Genomic DNA, 25,654 nt, shown 5'->3' on the forward strand with positions numbered 1-25,654 from the left:
TCCCTGATAGGTGGGCACTTGTTGCTGCTGGATAGCAGTGGGAGCCTGAGAAGGCGCGGCGGTAACGTATACCGGGGGTGGCACGGCATGGGCTCTTGAACGTACGTGAGCGTACTCCTGGTACAGGGGCTGTCCCAGATGTTGGGCACTTCCTATTACAGGCCCCCCTGCAGGACTTCTACCCCCGCCACCGCCCCCAGGACTGAGGTGGGCCGGATGCCCATGATGACTGTGGGTATGACCCGGATGGGCTGCCGAACCCACCACCTGGCTCTGCCTACAAAACCCAAAACAAAATCCAACCCTTCGTTATGCAATTCCCATGCGTTCTTTACTTACTTTAAGAAGTCTCTCTAAAAGGACAGAGACCAAACCACAGACAGAGAGAATCAAGAATAGATCGGCTCATTCCGAGATTCCTTTCAAGAAGATTCTCACTTTTTACTCTCGGCACTTTTACTTTGCGGGAAAAAAAATAACATAGAAATTCATGCTGTTTACTTGCCGGTCACAATACTCGGCCCGTACTCTGTTGTCTCGTATACAACGTATATATACAACGAGCTGACTGTCATCGGTTTGGTCGTTACAATACATACAAAGAGAAAATTCACATCATGCGTTGTTCGATAAATTACATGCGTATAAATTTCACTTAACTATTCTAACGTGTTCTATCCGTTTTCTAAATTCTTTCTAAATCTATAATCTCTATCTATGCGTGTATATGTGTATAATACATGCTTCGTGTAATTCAAACATAACGTGCGATACTTGATGCTTACCTATACTGATGCACAGTATTCGCCACTGCCCATTTCTGGTGGTCTCTGGAATGAGCAGCCGGTGGTTGAACGTACTCGTGTTTGTATTCAGCTCTCTTTCCAGGCCATGATACCCGCTTGTCCGTGCCGGTCGTATACACAATATGCTGCTCTTGAAGGTGGGGATGCGCGCTACTCGTGGTCACATACTGCAAGAAGTAGTCATGCATGTCATAGGCATCATCCTAGAAAAACATTTTCAAAATAAAGATTACTAAAACAGGGGAAGGGAGTATCCAATGTATGCGGAGCAGGATCGTCGTTATTGTTTCCTCGACTAAGCCCAGAAACTCTCGGTTGGCCATTAAAAATAAGGCATGAAAAGAAGGAAGAGAGGGGGAAAAAAAAAAAAAAAGAAGAAAGAGAGAAAGAAAAAAAGAAAGAAAAAAAAAAAAGGGTTGATTTATTAATTAAAATTTAACCTGATAGGTCGGTGGCTCTTTACAGGCTGGCGCGTGACACGGATGTGGTGCAAGGTACTCAACACCGGGCTCCGGTTTCGTCGCAACATTCACCATATTGCATTCGGATTGTACTTTGGCCAACAAACGTTTCTTTTGCGATTGAGAAGAATATCCAGAGCTACTACTGCAATTAACAATGTATTGACGTCATTTGAGAATGTTTCTTCAAATGAAATTATAAACTTTTGTTGGGTCGAATTCAATTACCTGCTGACGTGATGTTGTTGTTGAGGTTCGTGTTTAATTAGCTGCGTAGTTTGCTGATGTTGAGGATGTTGCGGTAAATGTTGATATAGATGATTATGTGCTCGACCCGGACTAGCTTCGCCATCGCTATCACCAACAGTTACACAACTGATAATATTTTTTCGTTGCGACCTCTGAGACGTACTGTGTGCTGTTGCGTGTCCATTAGTGTGCGATTGACTACTCGAATGAGTTTGTTGCATAGGCTGGACCACGCGTGGTGTTGACTGCGTGCTGAAAGTATATAAAAACATGTGCTTTCAATTGCACGAGAAACAACCAGAAAACGGATAACCCCATACAATCCAAAATACGTTTACACCGAGCATGAAAAAATGGCATTAAACGCTAGGGCTGTAAGTTAGAGTTACACGTTAGTTCGTAACGAGTTAATTGACACTCACAAGCGCTACAAACGTGTATTTAAATTATCATATCATATGCAATTTTTAGGCTTGCAACTTTCGTCACAGGTATGATAATATAAATAAAATACATTAATAATGTCAAAAATTAATTTCACAACATTACATTTATAAATAAAAAAAAGCAATGTGTTATGCTATCGTTCTTAGCGATTATTAACCATTAATCAATGCTATTGTGTGTGATTGCGTGATTGAACTACGTTACATTCATATACCTTCGAATGACTTCCTCGCGAACTGGACGTCCATCGCCAGACAGGCGAGTTGCCAAATTTTGACAGGCTCCGCATTGCCGATCTCCACAGCTGTCAATGATATTCATGCATGATTCCACTACTTTCTATTCTAATAAATTACTAATAAATATATTCCATGGTGGAAACATCTATGGACAGAATTTACAGATAAATCTCCGTAAAGAAAAACAAAATAAAAGAATAGATATTTATAAACGAGACTCCAGCAAATAGGCAATTTTCAAATTTATCGAACTACAAAAAAATTTTTAACGAAGCAAATTAACGACAAATTAAATACCCGGCTTGCTATAACACTTTACGTTACATTCTCGATAAATATAAAGCTTCTAATTTTATAAATACGCACAAAAATTTCTAACTACTTTCTAATATTCTAAGAAGTAATAAGTAAATTAACTCACCATTTGCCCGGCGTTTCGTCTTCACTATCGCTAATTGTGATAACAGAAACTGCTGGTGATGGGGTATCATGAATTGTAATAGTTTGCTGCCGGCCAGACGTAACTTGATGGTGTTCTACGTTATGACTACTGCTGTGTTTACTGCTATGATGATGTTGTTGCATGGGTTGTTGCTGCCAATGACTGCTCGAAGGTGAATGCCGTCTCATGTTGCTCGGAGGTGTACTTTCTTTTACCCTCTTTTTCACCGGACTTAATTGCTGCGTTTCTTTCTTATGCTCGTGCCTATGCTGAGACTGTTGAGGTACCGTCACGTGATGTTGATGATGCTTCGTCACACTACGTTTTGCCCAAGCTTGAGGAGGATGTTCAACAAGGGCACTAGTATTGTAAACTTCTGTGACAGGAAATACTGGCCGCTGATCCTTCCCAAAACAAGGGAGGTTAGTTAAAAGTCCGTTCCAATCATTTACGAAGATAATTAAGGCGATAAAATAAGGCAATAAAATTACCTGCAGAATGGCAGAACTATCTACAATAAGAGGTCTTCCCCAATCCCCGGCATCGCTCAATAATGGTTGCTGTATCGCTGCATGTTGCGGTGGCAATTGCTGCCAAGATGGTACGATAGCAGCCATTTGACGACTTCCACCAGGCCAAGAGGTTTGTACAGCATTCTACGAAAAAATGAAATTATTTATATAATTATATAATTTTAAAACACATCGTTCGCTTTACACGATACTTACAGTCAATAACATTTGTCGTCCAGTTTCTACCATAGATACGGGTACCGCGGCATACTGTTGTTGAGCAGCTGCAGCTGCGGCAGCAACAGCCTGCTGCGATATAATCGATGGTTGAATTTGTAGCGGAGCTTGTTGCGCTTGTGGAGGCTACGAAAATTAAGAGATATGATTGAACGATCATGAATATGATCATGATATTGAATTCAAATAAAAATCAGTATCTCGTTTACTTGAGCAACAACTACGTGTTTTGCAGGACTCGGCATCGTTTGATAACTGGGTGGGTGACAAAGTAGACCGGGTACCAATTGATGCGGAAAGTCATGTACTCCACTTCGTCCGCTATTTGATCCACTAGACGAGCTACTGTACTGAGTCGCACGACGACTACTGTTACTGTATATTTGATACTAAAAAAAAAAAAAAAATACACGATATAAAATAAATTTTGTACACAAAATTTTTATATCGAAGTATAGAAAAAATAATCGAAAGCGAATGAGTGAAATTTAATTTTTAATTATGCGGTCGATCAAAAGTAAAGAAAAAAAAATGTAAAAACGAACCAGATTGTCATATCCTGTTTGTGCAGTGCGATGTTCCCTAACCAATCGTTGTACTTGATTGGTCAACTGGTTATTGAAGGTGAAAGTTACGGCACTACCATTCGTCGTCGGCACGAAATTAGCTACCAATGACGTTGGTGGAGGTGGTTGAGGTGCTGGCGGAGCTTGGTGATGCGCTGGACTTGCAGTGAAATCACCGGCTCGTCGGCAAACCTCCATCATTTGGACGGAAGCCTTGACATTGTTACAATGCGCGTAATCGACTAAGTGAGCCAGCGTAACAAAGGCATGGTTCAGAGCCTCCCCGGGTGTTATACGGCGCTCCTACAAATGATGAAAACATGCTAGAGAATGAAAACAATACAGAGAATAACTCTCATTTGTTTTTTTTAAACACGCAAGAGAGAAGGCCGTCATCTTTCGACATTATAAAATTAAAACATGAACTAGATATTACTACCTGGTCCATCGTGAGCATCCTCTTCAAGAGGTCTATGAACTCTCTTCGGTCTGCTTTTTCTGCCAAAAGTTGACCACCCTCCAAATCGGTCGGAACATTAACTTGGCCAATATCATCAAGACAATTAAAAATATACTTTCTTGCTTCTTTAGATTTAATACCAGTTTCAGCCTCGTGTTCTTCCGGTGTTTTTAATCGCCAAAATGGATACGTACCTACAATTAATTTAAATTAATCTAATTACGTGCAACTGTTACGTTCAAAAATAGAAAGACGAAAATTAATCGATGGATCTCATTACGTACTGTCCATGTCTCTGTAAAAGAATTTTGTTGTTTTGCTGGCATTGTTTAACATGTGTTCCGTTGGTACACCTTGTGTCTGACTTATATATCGAATCTGATCATATTCCGAGCTACCAGGGTACAAAGGCCACCCTAGAAATAATTCCGCAACCACACAGCCGAGCGACCACATATCTATTGCTTCACAATATGGAAGTCCAAGTATAATTTCAGGTGCACGGTAGTATCGCGATTGCAAATAAGTGTTGCAGACAGCTTTAGACACATGAGAGGCTGACCCAAAATCAATAACTTTAACACGATAAGGCTGACGTACTGGATCCACCAACATAATATTTTCTGGCTTAAGATCGGCGTGAATCAACCCCAATTGCTAAAAATATATACTCGTTTAGATTATCCAATGAATCGTGCGGTTCGACGCATATATATAAGATACGCAACTCACCTTAAGTTTTAAAAGAGCGGTGAGTACTTGTTGGAGAATCGGTCTGATGTATTTGAGCGGTAGAGGCGAAAATTTATTCTGTTTCAGGAAATCATACAGATTCTGTTCTAGCATCTCAAAGACCAAGCAGGTATGGGATTTGTGCTGGAAGCACTCATAAGCGCGCACAAAGTTGAACTCATCCGCATTTTCCTGACTAAGTCGAGACAGGATGGAGACCTGATTTAGAATCGATATTTCCACTTAATAATGATACAAATTAATAAAAATTAATCCATTTCTTTTTTTCAACAACCCACCTCAATTTGCCCTTGGCGCGCATATGATGGATGGTTCTTCAAAATTTTGATGGCTACTATCTCGTTGGTTCCCTTTTTCCAGCATTTTACGACCTAATGGAATAAAAAAGAAAACGAATGGACAATTTAGTTCGAAGATCACAGGTAGAGGGAAAATTTATTTTATTACCAGGTAGCCGTAGAAGAATTTTACCTGTCCAAAAGTACCTCTGCCCAAAAACTCGAGGACTTCATACTGATTAGTCATAGAATAGAGAACCTCGTGTTGTACCAACTGGTAATCTCCGTCTCCTTGAGGATTGCTGCCACCGCCTCCATTGGCAGCGTTGGTCACTTGCTTGCTATGTGCCGTCATGCCTGTCTGCTTGTGTTGTTGTTGCTGCTGCTGCTGTTGTTGTTGCAGCTGCTGTTGCTGTTGAGTGTGGTGCTGCGACACTACAGTACTACCCACTGCGTTCGTCGCGTTGGCGGAGTGGACTGCCAGGCCGTCACCATTACCCTCCCTCGACCAAGTTTTTCTCTGTAGGAGGAATACACCTTATACAAAAATTTTTGGACGTTAAGAGATTGTAGGTAGATTTTGATAGCTTTAGATTGGGTAGGGACGATAACGACCAACACACGGAGGACGATGAATCCAATGCCGAGACAACACAAATCCAAGAAAAAAACACGAATCCATCGGATGTGATCTCTGGATTCTTGTTACACGAGCACGTATATACATACATAAGCAGCTGCATCAGTTGAAAATTAATTTCAGCCACGTATGGAATAACAGGTATATAGGGGAGAACGTGAATTAAAAATTAACATTTTTTTTTTTTGTTTTTTTTTTTTCACAAGGGCGATTGCTCCTCGCTTCGACGAGAGATTGAGATTTTTAGCAAGCGTTAAGAAACACTTTGTTATTGGCGAAAATATATATCACGATGACCGGTTACATGAAATATGGAATGAAAACCTTGAAGGCAATCGATACGTAACTACGCCATACGGAAAAGTTACCTGAGAAACGACATATCCGTCGTTGCTCGTGGTACGTCGTTCCGTGATAGACGGGCTAAAAATCGATCGATTCACTCCTTAATTACCCATTCATTCCTTAATTAATCGAAACCGTGGTATCGATTTGCAAAGATGTTAATTGCGATTAGACGCGGAAAGAAGCGGAATTCTTTTTCTTTTTTTTTTTTTTTTTTTTTTTTACGCTCGTATGGATCGAGGCTACCTTTGTGAAAGTTAGTCCATCAGAATTATTTAGACGATATATTAATCCGTGGCTGTCGAACGTCGAACGATTATCATTTCGTAAATACCATGTTTTCTCTCTCTCTCTCTCTTACAAGCGATACGCTCTGCTTGAACTTGTTTTTTTTTTCTTTTTTTTTTCTTGCCGGACGATTTTGAAATCGTTGTCGTGGAAAGCCGCTTCTGCGAAACCCACCATGGCCGGATGACGAAGTCGATTTTCGAGCGGTGTCAGAATGACAAAATGACGAGCACGATGACCATTTGGCCGCGAAATGGAAAAAAAAAAAAAAAAAAACGTGGCACTATTTTTAACGGCCTTGGCTTGGTGTTGTATCGCGAGCCGATTGCGGAAACGGAGCGCGGGCAAGACGATGGAAAAATAAGCGAAGACAAATACCGCGGCGGGCAGACGTAAGCCCTCTTATCGGAAAGGGGCAGATGGATGATGAAATAAAGAATACACGGATCAAGACCGGATTAAATTTGTCGTCGAATGGCGGAACAGAGATCGTTTTTCCGTTCCGAGTCGAGCAAGGAACGGCGTGCGAAGAGAAGGGGAAGGTCGAGGGACACCTGGAAGGATAAGGTCCCTAAAATTTCGAAAGCGTCCCCGAGCCGAAATAAAACCGAGGCTACTTCCTTCCTTTCAAGATTCATAAATAACGTAACGCGTTAAAAGCTGGGATATTTCTCGTATATTTCTCTTCATAGAGAGTATATTTCTCTTTATAGAGAAATGTCTTTATAGAGGAATCGTGCGTGGAAAAAAAAGAAAAAAGTGTTGTTTTTTTTAAGCGAGGAGGAGAACGGGGTTCGTTCGCTTATTTATAGTCGTTTCGAGCGGTACGCGCCATCTCATCGAGCGTATCGATAGCGAAGAACGAGGTGGAGAAGAGAAGAGGAGAGGAGAGAGGGGGCGAGAAGCGCGAATACATTAGCCCCGATTATGAAGTTCTAATCTAAGCGTTTACGAACGTATCTCTAGCGTTCATCTCGCGATGGTCGAAGCGTTAACGTCAGAGTTGTAGGGAGAGCTAGAGACAAGAGCTCGAGGGGGAGAGAGAGAGAGAACGCGATAGAGATAAAACGAAAAAATTGAGAATAAGAGAGAGAGAGAGAGAGAGAGAAAAAGAAGACGAGGATGAATCGACTTTCCTCGACGCGATCACGCGGGTCAGAAGAGAGTTTATCGGTAGGAGAAAATCGCAGGAAGTGGGACCAACCTTCTGGCCACAGCGTTGGTACGTGTCTAAGAGCTTGATCGTCGAGGCTCGTACCAGGGTCTGTTGGTTCGGGCTACTCTTCTGCAGCGCATTATTGTTGTGCAGCGAGCTAAATGCGGTATTAGCACCGTTCACGGAGTACCGTTGTTGCAGACCGGTATTGTCTAATTGGTAGTCGCCGGTCGATTGGACCAATGCGTGTTGGATCACCGGCTGACTCACGTTGTACTCCAACTTGCGTTTCTTGCTGTGGTGGTGAACGGTGTTGTTACTGCTGCTGCTGCTGCTGCTGCTGCTGCCGTTGACGCTACTCGTCTGCTGTGTTTGGATGAACATGTCACACATTCCCTGCAATGACAAACGGAAACACGCGCATTATTCCAACGTTCGAACGTTCCTCCATGGAATACTCGAATACTCTACGCAACCGTGCCTCTGCTACTAGTTACTTGTCTAACAAGCGATAACGGTTGCCGGCAAGTTTCCACGGCAAGTGGTAAACAACAACGGAAAAACGGAGGCTAACTAAAAATAGAAACGGAGAAAATGGAGAGAGAGAGAGAGAGAGAGAGGGAGGAAGAGAGAGAGAGGGGGAAAGAAAACGGAGGCGAGTAGAGAGAACAGAAGAGAGAGAGAAAATTTTTGGTATATAGATGGATTTTATCCCGAGGCGTCGTTGAGAGCAGCGGGGGATCGAGGCGGAAAAAAGAGGGGACCCAACGTGCGTCGTTCTGATTTAGGCGAACCGAGGAGAGGAAGCCACCACGGCTCGCCATTGCGACGAGGCGACGCGCGATATATAAAAAACGTACGCAACTAACAGCCGACCACCACGACTATGAATATTTTAGAGTCTCCTTCACGTACATGTGCCTTTGTATGGTTCCACGCTGATTCGGGCCAGCGGCTCTCAAAAGGCATCTACCGAATATCAGGTTTCTGCGCGTTGACACTCCGAGTAGCTGGAACAGGGCAAACATATTGGGTTGGTCTCTAGCTAGCCATCTCTCTACACGATACATCCATTATTTCTCCGCGAGAAAACTCTTCCAATTTCCAATATTCCCTTAACGCTCAAGGAAAACACCGAATTGTAATGTTTGGAACACTTTTATCGAGCGTGGATATGTATATACATATACATTATATATATATGTATATATATATATATATAATATATATATATATATATATACGAATTTAAGCTTTCGATAAGATAACGTTTGTTTCTTTTCCCTTATCGATCGCGGAAAGAAAGAGGAAAAAACGGTTGAGTGCGCGCGCGAATCGGGCAGAGAGGGACGCACGTACTACGTGTTTGGAAAAGAAAAACGAAAACGCGGGGAGGGCGTGTGATCGATCGGCGCGTGACGAATGTTTTGGAAACTTTCGATAGCTCCGATTCGGTTTTCGACACGCGCGCACGAGACCACGCGTCCACTCGCCCTCTCTTTCTCTTTCCCTCTTCCGCCAATTCTCCTTCATCCTTACGTACGCGACGTGCTCTAATTATAGTGCTGTTTGTCAGAAATAGTGTTGCTCCTGTATTATGAACGGATCTACGGTACCGCGAAGTACAGTTACGTTTACGTTAACCGGCTCGTTACCCGTTCACAGAGAGAGTTCTGTGTTTAACCGCGCGTAGTAGATATCGAGTGCTACGGGACATCGTATGGATTACCAATTAACCAACTTCGTCGTTATACTTCATCGAGCAATATGTATTATTGCACATTGTATCGCGGCGCTAGGCTAAAAATCGAGCGGCGAGAGAGAGAAAGAGAAAGAGAGAGAAGGGAGAGAGGGAGGGAGCTATACGTCGAAGAGTTCTATCCGCCAGGCGTGCGAATTCGTTTGGGAGGTAAGCCCGTACGAAACGCTTCGTCATCGTGGCAATCATCGCGGTGCCAAATTATTCTCTCTTTTCTTCGGTGGGGAAAGAAGGAGAGGAAAAGCGTGGCGAGAGCGGGGAAGGGGGCGGTTAGAAAGTTCGGGTATGTGGACGGTATGTGGACAGGTAAGGAAGACAAATTGTGGATCTAGTAGAATAATTGGAACGGTCGGCTGGGCGAGAAGGTGAAAAGAGAGGCGCGAGATTGGGTCGGGTTGGCAAGGATTCTCGGCGGCGCAGCTTGCACCAGACGGCGAAAAACGACGAGGAAAAAGGCGTACGACGTCGTACGCCTTTTCAAGAGCGAAGCGTTATCCCGATCAGTACTTACGTACGTCGTAATAAAAGAAGCGATTTTACGTAATAGCACGTGGCAGATAACGGATCGAAGGAGTTTCGGCTTACTCGTTCCGCCTTTATGTATCGTCGTGTGTCGTTTGATCATCGCGGGAAACAGGCAAGGTTCGGCAACGTGAGCGATGAAAGGCGTAACGTATCGTGATGCGTTTCGTGCGCTCGTGTCTCAACGATAAACGCGATACTACACCGCATACAACGGGTAACCTTTACGTTGCAAACATCTTTCGTCCCGACGTTTCGTTGATTTTTCAACTCGTTATCTTCGTCCGACCCCGCGTACATATCGAAGCCGCGGAGCACAATAACGGCGAAAAACGGCGAACAACCGCGCGTATACCTAATCTATCGCGAGATTTTGCGGTTGAGGCATCGCGAAACGATCCATTCCGGCACAACCGTGACTTTCCAAACGCGGGCAGCTATTGTTTCTATATCGCGATATAGAGCCGATGAGTCACTCTTTCTCTTGTCTATCTGCGCAACGACGAACAAACGAACGAACCGACGAAGAAACGAAATTCCAATTCTGGCGCGTTTGCGCTTGCTCGCTTGCTCGCGACGTTGTACGTGCGCGTTGCCGCGATCCGCGATGCACGACGTACGCCCTCGCGTGCATCGACTATACACACATCCCGATGAGTCAACCCGATTGCTAGGTAAACGGGAAACCCGAAACAATTTCAAAATTGATCCGTTTTTCGCGGAAATTTTTCCCGCAACCAGCATTCACCGCCCCGTCGATGGATCTGTCGACGAGTCGCCAAGAAATTTCATCACCCGGAAGAATTGGAAGAATAGAAAAGTCGATTGAAAGCATTCGTTCAACGATGGATGAACATGTAACGATCGTTTAACGTCTGACGCTAGAAAATCGCATCGATCGTTCCGTCGGCCGACCAATTGGCCAATTCTTCGCTTCTGACGCGCGAATGAAACTAAAATTCCACGAGATTATTCTCGAAGCTACGACGAATGAAGAAAAAAAAAAAAAAACGATCGAAGACGCCATGCGCTAGATGCATGCTCGTCGTTTCGTCACTTTATATTCCGTCAATCAATCGCAATGTGTGCCCAGCCGATTGATAACGAAAGAAAAATAACTTAGATACAAGTTGGATAAGTTGCGTTCGTTCCGCATTCGCGATTCCGGAACTCGGGAAACGCGACGACAAATTGATTCGTTCTCTCTAGTAAATGCGATCGTACGGCGCGTAGAAAAGTGCGAATTAAGCGACTACAAACTAACGCTTGAGGAGCTACAAATGTACCCGTTGTCGTAAATTAACCGTCTAGTATCGCGATCGTAAACGTCTGTTGTTACGTCCTGTATTTATAACCTGCAATCGCGAGAGCACAAAAGTTCGCCGACAAATTGGATGATCATGCGTTGGACTTCGTTTCTACTGTGCCGAGTTTTCGCGCCGCTGCTAACGATCTCGGGACGATAGCGTAAGGGGTCATGTTTGAAGCTAAACCGAAGAATGTATCCGGCGTTAGCGGATCGAATACGAGTCGTTTCGAAAAGAATTGCCACGATTATTATCAAAACCAAGGTTCAAGATCAATTTTCACTCGAATCGAGGGATATAACGTTTATTTGCGCGTTTTTTAACCAACCAACCAACCAACCATCTCTGTATTTATTCTTTGCGCAATTCCTCGAGGACGTTTCGCAAACTCGTTATCCCTATTCGAGATACGCTCGATTCGTGAAAACAATTTTTAAGGAAAATCGATTTCTCTCGTCCTCTTTGAGCGATATCTATCGTAATTTTTCATCGTGACTCGAACGCGAGATGCCCGATATTGCGATGCCCGATCTAATTATAATTTTTACGCGAATCCGCCAAGACAATGGATCGTACGATGATAGGAAAGCAGTATTATTGTTATTGTTATGTAAGAAATCTTTCGAAATTGATTTATGCGAAAGTCGTAGAGACTTTGTTGATCGATTGTTAAGATTGCCACACAATAAATACGTTATGCGCTCCCTCCGTTTCCCTGTAAAATTCCACGCTTTCCTTGTCGATGCCAACAACGGCCGTACGAAAGATAACGTTCCATTGACGATGGAATTTTCCAATTTACACCGTTTCCATGTCGCGTTTACACCCCTTTTAGGTTTATCCTCCCTTCTTCGAAACACGCTTGCTTTCGTGATACGAACCCTATACTCACGGGTATAAATTGAGCCGTTCTTTGCCCACGATATTCCTTGCTTTGCGTCACATCGAAGGTTAGCTTCTTATTCGTCTTTGAATTTACCGCTGACGACACCAGTTCTGGAATTCGCGATTTATGAAACTTTTTTATTTATAAATTTCTATCGAAATCGTAAACAATTTTACACAATTCGAGTGTGTAATCATATTTTTCGAAGATACGAGAAGAAAATCGAAAGAATTCTAAAATAGATCGGGGAAAAAGCAGATCGTGAAAAATTATCGATTAATTGAATCTGTATCTTCGTTCGAAGGGCACGAGTTCATTTGAGAGTAAAATTCTTGGGAATAGTTCTCGATAGAACTATTTCTCGATAGTGAATATCGCATTGTAATTGTTCAACGATAATTTTCATTCTCAATTCCCAATTTGAGAGAAATATTCTCGAGAATTTTACTCTCGAATGTATTCGCGCTCAAAGAAATATCGTTAACAAGATCAAACAGAATAACAAACATTTAGTGAATTTTTTTCTATTTGTATTTGGTAAAAATACGTTTAATCAAATCGATCGAATGCGTATCAGAAATGATTTCGAAATAGAATCGAATCTTATAAACGACAAAATAATCAGATCTAGTTTTGTTGTTTGAGGAAAAACGTATCGCAGCCTTTCACATTGTAGAGAATATTCGGACAAAATTTAATCCTCAAACGAAAGATCGTGAAGAATGGAAAATTCCGTGTAAGCGAACAGAGGTCCGTCTTATTTCTTTGAATAACAAAATTTCTCTTTTAACGGAATACTAACTACGATATGGACAAAAGTTTCCTTGTTTTTTGTCTTTAAAACTGGTATAGTAGACAAAGATAGCTAACAGTTGAATATTATTTGAAGTACGATTTACGATGATTATTAATTTACATGTAAAAATCATATTTCAAAATTTAGAAATAAATTTGATCTATTATACAGCGCTACACGTAACTTATTCCTTTATTTAAGGTCAACTTAAGGTTAACTTAGTTCATCAAATGTCCCCGAGTGCTATAGCAAGTTACATTCGCTTAATGTAATCGATCGATATTCGGTTTACTCCGCGGCATTGCTCGTGATCGCCTTGAAATCACGAAATAACAATCTTCGATCAAACTTTGTCATTGCCACACAATTTCGCTAATATTACTCCATAGTAATGTCTTTCGAAACAATAACGATCGTTAGAAACAGCCTACATAGGCGCCTCACCCTTTATGCTATACACATGCTATCATAAAAACCGGTGTCGTGCTTTGTCATTCCCCTATTCCAAGATTAAAGACAAAACGTGGCAAAGCAAAAAAAAATAATCAAATGGAAGGCGTGCATTTACACATGATGAAGAGGAATAGCAATCTTAAAGTATGGCAATGTCCTTCTGAAATGCGTCCGCACGTGTTGAGTAGTCGAGAAGCAAGACTTTTCAGCCGAAAGGCCATTTCGAAGGCCATGTTTGAAACCTAGCAGAAACGAGATAAAATATGCTAACCGATCGCACAGTTGCCACTTCCGATTACGTTTGCCGCACGAACTGCCAGACGCAGTCGATAATTAGAAAACGATAATCAAACGCGACAATATAGAGCACCGATCGATCTGCGGATGAACGTGCAGAGTTCGAAGTGGAGGAAGCGAGATACGAATGAAACTAATTGGATTTTCGAAGTCGAAGTTCCGCGGGAAAATGATTCAACTCAACATTTATCTTTTTCTACTTTAATGTTAATGTTGCTAATCGTTTCGATTTAGAAAACAATATTTAACGAATATTTAATCTTTTGAAAATAATCTTTTGAAAACTTAATCCCAACCAAAATCGTTCGCAGTTTTCGATCCGTCGCTGAAAACATGATTTCAATTGGGAAATAATCATTTCGATATGTGGATATAGTATTCATTCTTAGATTTCAACGAGAAATATCTAAATAATATCGTTTTTGTCTCTCACACAGTTTTTAACATGAAAAAAAGGAGCGAATTTATAAATGACCAGATATAGCAAGAATATGATACGAAGTGAACAATGGTATATTACGGTATATGGAAAATTTCCAAGCGAACTTAAATTTCCGACGACGCAACGAAAAGCAATAAAATTTTATTCGTAATGAGTAAAATATCGTGTGTACATATGTACGTATACCAACAACGTGCAATACGATGACACGTAAAAATCCCGATCCAATATATATTTTTGCAATGTAACTTTTAACATACGTGCACGCATTTGCTTAAAACAGATGTTCTTCGTATAACGTCTTACAACGCTGAAATTTTTCCATTCCGTCGGCACGATTCCGCTGGCATTTCGTTCAATTCCGGGGATACGATGTTTCGCAGAGTTGCGTCCCACTGCGCAACATACTATTGAGATCCACGCTCGAAACGATCGTTAAGGTTGGAAAAGTTTGCAAAATATTTGCGACGAAAGTTGTTTATCGAGCACAAACGCACACGCAAACACCCACCAATAAGCTTGTCGTAAACACAAACTGAAGAAAAAGACGTGGACAATACGGACCGATCACGTATCTTCTACCTACCGACGCATGCAAACCGACATTTTGAGGTTATGTTCGCCTTTTCAAGCTTTCGGCAACAGATGTTCTCGATTCGGTTTCCCGTCTCACGATCTTCTAAATGACTGTCGCGTCGATGTCATACGAAACCTGGTGCGGAAAAAAAATTTAAACTGTCACGCCGCTTACGTGAAGTAAATTATAACGTACGAACGCGCGATCGGGCAACTAGCTTTCGCAAAAAAAAGTTTTATAGAATGAACACACGGCGATTGGCCGACGTTCACAAAGAGAAAACTTTAATTTGTTTATATTTTCCTCGTATCGAACGTATGTTCGTGAGATATACACGTATGTAAAACGATAGATGATGTTATAAATCTTTCGAACGAGAATGAAGCGAATACGATACACGAATCATGATATCTTCGACAACCTGTCAACCACAAAATCATCCGAAAAAATTTTGAAATGTGTCATTTTACAGATCGGAGTGAGAGAGATGGAAACACACGAGATCGGCGTGTCAAAAAGAAAGAACGAAGGAAGGAAAACGAAACGAGTCATCGACAATGTTAATGTAATAGAAAAAGAAAACGTACCTCTCGCTTCTTGGCCAGTGTCTCTCTGTTCAGGGACGGGCCCGACGATCACGTAGCAGCATGTTCCGTTTATCCCCGGGTTGTCTTTTCCCCGTCTGGTTTGTCGGCCTCTCGTTAGCGACACACAGCCATCTTGCGTAGTGCCTGGCCTGGCTCGGTCGCTTTCGGTACGATGGCCTCCGTGAGGGCGACAAAGAGGATAGTCGCGGTGAATAGAGGGGTTCGAGAGAAAGAGGGAATGAGACGTAACAGGAGAGAGAGCGAGAACCACGGCCCCGCCGAAGTGCGTGTCCCACCAATACACGCGCGCATATACACCGAAGTAGCACCAGCAACGCCACACCGCCGCCACCACCACCGCCACGACCACCACACCACCAGCACCACTACTACCAACACCGCCACTGCCACCGACGTGGAGGCACTGCACCTCTCTCACAGTTTTCGCCACTTTTTCGCACGGCCCTCGCCCACCTCCGTCACATACATATTCCGTGGAGCAGCCAGCGTTTGCGCGCACCTTCGTTTCACTCAATGGACGTTTCCGGGACAGGGTAAATGCGATGTTATTTACCCGTTTCGCGATGTCTTCCGTCGATTCGAGCGATCATACCTCCTCTTCGTTTCGTTCTGTTGTTAGCGCTGCACCACCGCCGCCGCCGTGGACGCTACTGCTGCTGCTCCCGTTGCCGCTAATCCACTACTGACTGCCCGTACCCGTACCTGTCGTTCCAACACGCACGACCACGATCGGGGGATCGCTCGGGCTCGACTGCCGCACGATGGCCCTACTTCGGCCATCTTCGGTTCGCTTCGGCGATTTACGCTCACTTTCACAGGGACGACGATATTGTGGGCGCATCAAGCACCCCGTCCTCGTTTCCTCTCGAATGACTCATGTGCCACACTGACGTATACACATTTTAACAGTTGTTGCTTTAAGAAACCATCACGGCCTCTTTATCGCATGAATCTGCAGAACATATGGACATTGCCACATGAAAATGTTATAGAATTAAAAGTTATTCGCAATAAGCCTCGCTAGTTTGAACAGCAAAACATTGAATTTTCCACAAATGTTTTATATCTTTTCAAAAACATATGCTTTTCGTTACTACTCTAATATCAATTTTTTTCCGCATTTGAGCGGAATCATAATGACGTCGATGGATGACGCGAATCGCTTTTCCAACATGATCAATTTATGAAATTTTATTTTGCTTTACGAGCAATTTTATTTAGAATCATGATATACATAACGCATAATGAAAAATATACGCGTAACGTTCATTTTATCCGTTAATTTTGTAATGCTAAATTACAACGAAATAAACGTTTGTTTCGTGCAATCGTTTTCTTCATCGATTTCTCGTTTTACCATGCGCCACGATACGCCGGTTTCCGACAAAAAAAAGAAAAGACAACAGTATACGGGTAATCGAACCAGCGATTTGCAACCATGGTAGTGAGACAACGGAAACAAGTAAAATTCCGACCGATCTAAGCACTTTCACGGTCGTGCCACCGTCGTCGCCAACCGAGACATTCGCGCTCGTGTCTTGTAATTAATTCACAATCTCATGAAACAATAATAAACAAGAGATCGAAAATTTCCTATTTTTTTCAACTTCATACAATCGTTTTTTATGAAAATGTCGAATAAAAACGCGTTAATAAAGAAAACAATACTTCATCGAGGATATTTTATTTGAGATCGTTTAGAATTTGAACTTTTTTAGAAAGGGATTCACTATGCATACCATTGAAACCATTTAATGTGCATTAGTTCAAAAAAACAAGAGAAACTTGAGGAATCGTGTTTACGTTCGAAAATTTGATATCTTTATGATTATTTTATACGAATGACGGAGTATTAATAATGCGATGACGGTCTTTTTGTAAATTACAAAAATAACCTCTCTACATATTATCGATCCATTCATATCCGAAAACTATGCCTATTTTTATTTCTTGAAACATTCTCATTGTCGTATGAAGAAATGGAAGAGATCGATATTCCGACGATCGTCAACGTATCTTGAATGTTTGCGAAAGTTGGGCGATAACGTAATTAGAAATTTCGGTCTCTAGATTAGAAGATAATCTGTTTGCGTGCGAGCCAAGTGAAACCGGATCTTTCTGCGTCAATCCCTCCCCCCCCCTCCCAGTCTAAAGATACAGTCGATCTTTTTCTTGCATAGTACGAAACGCGAGCTGAGAATCGCGTGAAAAACATGTAGCGATCGATAATTATTATCGGAGGAGCGAAAAGTTGTATCGTGAATCAGTCGCATCGTGAGAAAATTTCGAAAGCAAACGAGACGAATCCGTGATCGGAACGCGGCAATGTGAAACGTCACGATCCCATTAGAGACCGGCCTGTTCTAATCGCGTATCTGGCGATGCGTGACGTCACTGGCCATTAAAGGACAGCGGTTCTCGGGCGGGACTCTGAATTTTCCAATCGGGACGTGAAAATCCGACGGGTCTATAATATATCCGCTGGAGGCGCAACGTCGTTCAGATCTCTGAGCGAATTGGGTCCACGGCACCGACCCAGAGAGGAGGGTGCAATAAAAGAGTCAGACCGTACGACGGTACGCCCCTCCCTCGATCCCACTTCGCCACATCGTGCTGCACCCCACTCCGCTTCTGCACCCTACTTTAAAAATCCCTCAACGGTTTCACGGCAAGTGCCTTCGAAAATGGACAAAGAGAAAGAGAGGGAGCCTACGGGCACCCGTTTTTCGTACGAAAATTCACGCGCTCCTGTCTGACCTGGAAACGCAACAGCGTTCGGTCCGTTATTCTCCTTTCACGGCCAGATCCCGATTGTATCCATGCGTTTTCCGAATTATATATATATATATATATACGTCCTTACATTATCGCATTATTTTCGCGTGAAATAAATTACTTTCGAGAATTAAATTTTAATATTATTCAATTCGAAATATATCACAGTTTTTTTTATTTTTAACGGCGGTTCTGTTTTTCTTTGCAAAACTTTGTGACATGTAACAAGATCGAGGTGAAAAGCGACGTCTAAGATACTCGATCGCGATTCACGGATTGGAAAGTCGAGGAATTCGAGATCGCCGAGACTTTGTATATCCTGGCAAGTGGAAAATTAAAATCGTCGCTATTTGCGTAGCGATCGAGGCACCTTGAATCTTCCGTGGCGAGCAAGTCACGCGGATTTTTTTCCTTGCCAAAAAGCTAAACTACGTACCACGACAGCGACTGTCATCGTCGATATTAGACCCGAAGTAAAGTCACTTCGCGAGTTTTCGATACGATCCATCCGGATCCATGCACGAACGCCACCGACCAGATTTTCCACGTGTCACTGGGTCACTGCACTTGCTGTCCTGCGCGGGAATGTGAATACAGATCGCTCTCTAAATATCAGAGTACCGCGAACCATGTATTCGCCCGCGGTCTCTAAAGTTCAGTCAGGAACGTAGTATGCTCGAAAATATTTTCGACGACTCGATAGTGAGCGTGGATAAAAAAAAAAAAAAAAAAAAAAAAAGAAAAATGGATAATTTTTAACGAACAAACGATTTCCACACTGTCAGACTCACCTAAATTATACGAATCGAGCGTGTTTCGAGCACGCAGACACGGTAGACGAACGCAATGCTCACGAAACCGATGAACGTCAACGGTGGGTTACCGTTCCACTCGAAACGAGGCGGGCAGCTAGCATTTTCGTGAGAAGCCTCGAGGCACCGTGGTTCGTCGTCGTGGTGCATCGTTGCGAAAAATCATTCCCGTTGAAGGTGGTTTCTCTCCCCTTCTCTCTCTCTCTTTCTCCTCCATCCCTGTCCGCCTCCTATCGCTTCTCCGTCGCGCAATACGAAACGAGTTTCCAACACGATTCAATGCCTCGGTCTTGCAAATGTGAAAGTACATTACTGCGGGCTCTGAAAGTCGTTTTGCTCGAAGGTTTACCTCTCGAGCGGCCCTGGACCGTTCACCGAGAAAAAAAAAAAAAAGAAAAAAAAAAATGCGAGTGAGGACGAGGCGTGCACAAGGCGAAAAATCACCTTGGGGGAAGACGTACATACCGAAAAACCTTTAGCTTAACGGTCAACCAGTTGAGGAAATTGTTTGTGCTTACGGTTCAAATAAAAGCGATGCTAACAGAATAGGGTTCAATACAATATATCGATTTTTGCGTTAGGATTCTATCGATATGTATATCCATCATAAATCTTTTTTCGATCCCAGGTAAAAATTCTATTGTCTCGCAAAGAATTTATTGGAATTGTAAAATTCGAAGAAACGTTAAAATAAAGACTTGGGACATTCGACCTTTCGGACTTTGAACCCTTCGATACATTTCTTTGTTGCTCTAGCCTTACTTAGCTTTACTAGCTTTAGTTTCTTAGCTTTACTATAGTAAAGATGACATTCGAATACATGGTTTCTTTTACGATTTAGACGTGCTTCTTCAGTCTATGATGAATCGACGGAAAATATTATTTACGAAAAATATTCCATTTTTCCTTAAAATAGAAAAACATCGATTACGTTTTCCCTTCGTCCGGTCGTGTGTTTTGATTATGAAACGATGAAAAATACTTGAAATATCGAGAAATTACGAGCTCTGTGTTTTTAAAGGAAAGTCAATAGCAACTAGTATAGACGTAATCAAAAACTGATATCAACGAGTCTAGCGTGAGAGAGAGAGAGAGAGAGAGAGAGAGAGAGAGAGAGAGAGAGAGAGAGAGAGAGAATGGCGACAAAGAGGGATAGAAATCGTTTCGAGATGACGCGATTTAATTTCGATTAGCTTCGACCTCGGTGAATCTTTACGACGCCACAGCATGTCAACGTACGCACGGAAAAATACTCGACTATTAAAGATAGAAAGAGAAGAAATACGAAGTTCGTTAAGTTGCGCTTAAAAAAAATATCGAGAGAAAACACTAGAACTGCACATTACTATCCGATTAAAAGATAAAAAGCACGCAGCGTATATAAATATATAATATAAAAAATTCAATCGTATCGAGATTTAATCTTTTACTATGGGAATTAGGCGAGTCGTGAAATCCTCTTGTCGCGATTTCTCATCGAGACGGCCAAGTTCAAGACGTCTTTTTTTTTCTCGAGTATTGAAGATTCGATTAGAAAAGGATCGATCGATTTGACGATAGCGTTTTATAACATGGAACTCGAATTTCTAAACGTATGTTCTAAACATCGTCCGTCTTAAAAATCATACAGAAGATTATACGTAGACAATTTAATTTAGAATAAGAACAAAATAATGAAATTTAATAAAATTGAAAATTTTGATCGTCGCGTTAAACAACTAAATTATCCTACGTAAATAAAATTTGAATTACTAGATTCGTTTGCGCGGAGAATAGTTCGTTTTCGATTAAACAAGAATTTCTGATTGCACGATGACTCGGTCGTTTCCGGTATATCGCGTTTTAATGGATCCTCCCTGGGTAACCGATTCGATGACGAACTCGTTGTAACGGCGAATTATCGCCACAATTGATAACAATTTGATTCCCTGTGTCCTCTATATTAGCACAAGGGCCAGTGAACCAGCTCTACAGTGACGTTGAACCAACGACAAAGCATGCCAATTTTCCATCGACCATTTTCTTTTCGAAATATCGACGCTGTTTTAACACTTGGAATCATATATGAATGTTGCTACGAAAAGATCTATTTTTCGGAAGACGTAATTCGAGCGTATGATCGGATATACGTTGAACGCGGTTAGTGCTCGATCGATAAGGAGTTAATCACGTTACTGAAACGGCATATAATTTTATTACGGATAAAAAACTGACGCGAATTCGTTGGCTGAATTCTTCTTGATCGTCCATCGGATTTACGAAACGTAGACAATCTACCAGAACGGAAATGAGTCTTATCGGTTTCCTCGAGGCGTTGATATTTGCGCGTTAATTTTATGTCGTTAAATATACGTAAAACCGGATACTTGCGAAATGTTTAGAAATAAATACGCTTACCATATTGCGGAGAATGTTTCATTGGGAACTTCATTTGATCGAACTGACTTCAGTGATAACGTACAAACCGGAAATAGGGATAGTTCAAGACGGATCAATAATCACACGTTTTCATGGTATTGTTCGGTGAATGTTACAAATATATATCTTTTATATCTTTTCGTTAAATATATATTAAATATAGTTTTTGTTTTATAACTTTTCGTATACTTTATCCATAAATGTATTCTATTTTTCGAATATATTTATTCATTCAAAGATATTATCGAAAAAAAGAAAATTTTAAATATCATTTTTTAAATATCTCTTTCTATTCATTGAAATTGTCTAATTATGAAATACGAATGTTCGTAAACAAATGTAAAAAAAAAAAAATACTTTTCTAATTTCTATGGCATCATAAATATATCGTCACTTATATTTGTTATTTAAATTATTTAAATAAATTAAAAAATATGTTGGAAAAAAATGAAATGAAATAAAAGATCCAATCGTAAACAGAAAAATCTAATATTGCATGTATACTTAAACTAAGTTCGTAGATGATACATATGCAGGAACCAATGGACGACGTACATCGCTGGTATGGGACAGTCGCGGAAGCGGTGACCCTGCTTGACCGAGTCGACCGCGATCTCGAAGTCGGCCGCGTGTGCTTCACGTACCATTTATCTGTTCTTTTATAACCGGTCACGATAAGCTACCTCTGCCTACGAATGCGACACGATACCGAGCTTAGATAGAGCCAGTTTAATTTTTTCAAACACGCTGTATATATACATATACATATATCTCTCTGTTTAGGAATCGTTTCACGATTCGCACCTTGAGCTTATAAAATGTTTGTTATCTGTACCGGTGTCGATCTCAAATAAAAAAAGGGCTGCCGTAAAACGGTTGTAATCACTAATCATCGACGCAGTTGAGTCACGAATAACTATTGCTAATCGTAACTCGTTATCTGCCTGCTATAAACTATGTTTCGATGTCCAAGCAAGGAAGGAGAATCAATATGAGAATAAAAAAATAAATAGTATTAAATGTTATGAACAAGATATCGATGGATAAAAATGGTTGTAAAGTTCTATTAAAAAAGTATCGAATATTGATACGAGTTGGCAAAATTTTGTTTAATCAGGAGTTTTTTTAATTCTCGAATAATTAGATTTAAGATATATAAAATAAAAAAGAATGAAATTATTAAATTATAAAATATTATTAAATTGTTTGAAAAAAAAAAGCAAATTAAAAATGATCATAGAATAAAATTAACAAGTCAAGTAATTTTTCTGTTGCGAAGAAAAGAAAAAATCAAAAGGCAACAAAATTTTTTGAGGTTAAAGAGAATGATAGATGACGGCATTTGATAACTTCATAGCGAAAAGTAGTAAGAACAATCGGAAGGACAGCCGAATTATTATTTTAAAGTATTATCTTGAAATCAAATATTTTTTCTTATATTTCACGAATATGTTAATATTCAAGATTGAGGATCAATTCATATTACATATCGAATTTTTCAAAAATATATATGTATATAAATATATATGTATATAAATAGAATGATAATTGAACGAATAATTGAACCAACACATTGTATATATGTTTAATGCTAGATATGTGTACACATACATCCGTAAAAGGCGCAACCGTGAAATCGATTATCGATTTAGATGTAAATAGACAAATGATAAATTTATCGACGGTAAGAACTACGAACGCCGCCTTACCTTTAATCGGCTTCCTTTCTTCTTAATTTTCGCCGAATCGCTTTGCTTTGATTTCATCAAGCGAAGCTTTTGATGACGATCGGTTAGAATCCGCTTTACGTAAACGGACGTCGTTTAAACGCACAATCGATCGAACGTGACTGATACATGTTGAAAATTCCCGAATGTGATAAACGAATATATGTTTCATACGAGTGTTTCTTTATGTCGTGCCTTGAATCTTTTTATAAAGTAATCGATACTACGGTGAATCGTCGCAAATGTATTGCCAACCAAATCGAGAATCCTTGAAAGAAACTATAGCAAGCACGCTCTGTACATTTTCTCAGACAAAAATAAATTACAGTCGTATCGAATGTTTCTCATGACACATTCCACCATTGTACTTGTTGCTTTTTCAAGAAGATGCATTTTATTTGTTAACTTTTGTTTGTCTGTATAACATAATTATTTTTACGAAAAGTATTTTTATATCTTGTAATTAGAACTTATAATCGTAAGCGTTTACCTTCAAATTACGAGAGAAAGAATCACAGATGAAACAAGAATATCACTGAAAATTTCGTTTAATGGCGGCGTTGCGTCATTTATTGTAAAAAATCTAATTGAACGCCATCTAGTAACTACAATTTCTATAACTCTAAAGGTAATTAATTGTAAAAATATAAATTTTACGTAATTTGCAAAAAAAAAAAAAAAATAGTTTAATTATTTAAACTTTTGTATTATCAAAATAAATTTTCATATTTTTATTTTAATATCAAAATCTGTTTGAGATAATTTTTTATATACGATATCAAAATCAATTCCATAATTACAATTTATTATAAATAATTGATAAATCTTATCAAAATTAAAACATTTAAGAAATATGAAAAAATTTATTATATATAAAATGTGGATATGATAAACAAATTAAAAAAATTGTGAAATTATCAATTATGAAATATAAAAAGTTAGTGATTTACTATTCTGAAATAAATAACAACTACAATGACGTTAAAGATATTCCATTATATTCGTAATCAATTTAAAAAATAAATCATTCAAAAAGTATATGACTTACTGTTCAAAGATAACATTATTATTAGTTTCTTGATTGTCCATCGTACAATGAAATCACATTTACGAATGAAATGCGCATTTTAAACACTTTGATCGAATAAAATATTTGTTAGATAATAAAATATCTGTTAAAAAATATTTTGATATTTATGAAAAGTATTTATAATCAAAATTAACGCGCGTGGTTTCGATATTCTACTTTGTACGAAAGTCGAGTAATAATTGGAGTTGACATAAACATAATAAGACTCGGTAGGTAAAGTCAAGCGCTGCAGTCATCATATCGATAACAATACAAGCAAAAAATATTTAATTATAATTTTAATATTTTATTAAGAATTTATCTTGATTATTTTCTTTATTAATTTGATATAGTTGATATAGTTACTTATAAAATTATAATCTAAATTTATTAATTTTTTATAAATAATTTATCATTCTTACTAACAGTTTATTAATGTAATTATTCGTAAGATTATTATTTATTAGATTTATTAATTTGTAAATTAATTTATTATTTTTATGTTTTCTCAATATTTTAAATCTTTACGAAGAAGGAATTAATTTTTTAAAACAAATCTACTTTATCATTGTACGAACACGCAAACTTTATCGACTGTTGATAATATAATATAATTTTTGATACAAATATTTCTACTTATGATAAAATTATTAAAAAAGTTCCCTTATTTATTTCTAATGAATAATATTTTTTTTTACTTATATATAATTATGGGCGAAAAATCTATTCTACAATTTCAAAATAACCATTTCTATTTAAATTAATACTAATTACAATACAGAAATCGAGAATAACGAATAAAAAAACATAATCTTCCCGACCCATAATTTATTCGATTCGTGAAATGCTCTCCAAAGAATATTACGTTTAAAGAACGTATTTACATTTTTTATCATTTACATGATACACGCGTGAAAGTACAGAAAAGTACAGGTGAAACAGGTATACGGGGGAGTTCTTCCGTTTTTAGTAATCATAAAGCGCAGGTGTACGCCGTTGCACAATGAACAATGCTCTCTCGCACAAATACCATTCCCGTAACGGTCGAATGTAAACGAAACAAGATTTTTTCGCCAAAAAAAAAAAAAAAAAAAAAAAAAAAAAAAAAAAGAAAAAAAAAGAAAAGAAAAGAAAAGAAAAAGAAAACGGAAAGAGGTAAAAGGCTTCTTGTCACATGTGACATCGATAACGCACAGGATACACGATCGACAAAAAAAGTGAGAGTTTCGGATCGGTGCAATCTGATGCATATTTAGCGGCTACGGCTTGGTGAACCCATTGCTAATTGTTCTGTGTCCACTGCTAGAATTGTAACGTAACGCTGAAT

The 25,654-nt window shown here is 39.8% G+C and overlaps 1 protein-coding gene across 10 annotated transcripts in view; it reads right to left on the bottom strand.

Moving 5' to 3' along the window:
- LOC122719177 (homeodomain-interacting protein kinase 2) overlaps nt 1-16,149 on the bottom strand; it is a 20,986-nt gene extending 4,837 nt beyond the window's left edge. For 3 of the 10 annotated variants that reach the window (XM_043944838.1, XM_043944818.1, XM_043944810.1), the window contains exons 1-18: nt 15,506-16,149; nt 8,795-8,889; nt 7,928-8,275; nt 5,644-5,970; nt 5,451-5,543; nt 5,152-5,370; nt 4,704-5,076; nt 4,396-4,613; nt 3,939-4,262; nt 3,603-3,782; nt 3,373-3,519; nt 3,136-3,300; nt 2,624-3,048; nt 2,178-2,267; nt 1,496-1,768; nt 1,247-1,412; nt 786-1,009; nt 1-277 (exon numbers count right to left, since the gene is read on the bottom strand). The exon at nt 1-277 is cut by the window's left edge. In XM_043944838.1, coding sequence (XP_043800773.1) covers nt 1-277; nt 786-1,009; nt 1,247-1,412; nt 1,496-1,768; nt 2,178-2,267; nt 2,624-3,048; nt 3,136-3,300; nt 3,373-3,519; nt 3,603-3,782; nt 3,939-4,262; nt 4,396-4,613; nt 4,704-5,076; nt 5,152-5,370; nt 5,451-5,543; nt 5,644-5,970; nt 7,928-8,275; nt 8,795-8,848 — 3,903 coding nt within the window. In that variant the 5' untranslated portion in view covers nt 8,849-8,889; nt 15,506-16,149. Of the gene's footprint in view, nt 278-785; nt 1,010-1,246; nt 1,413-1,495; nt 1,769-2,177; nt 2,268-2,623; nt 3,049-3,135; nt 3,301-3,372; nt 3,520-3,602; nt 3,783-3,938; nt 4,263-4,395; nt 4,614-4,703; nt 5,077-5,151; nt 5,371-5,450; nt 5,544-5,643; nt 5,988-7,927; nt 8,276-8,794; nt 8,890-15,505 lie in introns of those variants that run through there. The other 7 variants (XM_043944795.1, XM_043944801.1, XM_043944820.1 and 4 more) reach the window with 7 other exon arrangements.
- Nucleotides 16,150-25,654: the final 9,505 nt, after the last annotated feature.

This window comes from Apis laboriosa, unplaced genomic scaffold (assembly GCF_014066325.1).
Source record: "Apis laboriosa isolate Shangri-la unplaced genomic scaffold, ASM1406632v1 scaffold11_cov152, whole genome shotgun sequence".
Classification (NCBI taxonomy): Eukaryota; Metazoa; Arthropoda; class Insecta; order Hymenoptera; family Apidae; genus Apis; species Apis laboriosa.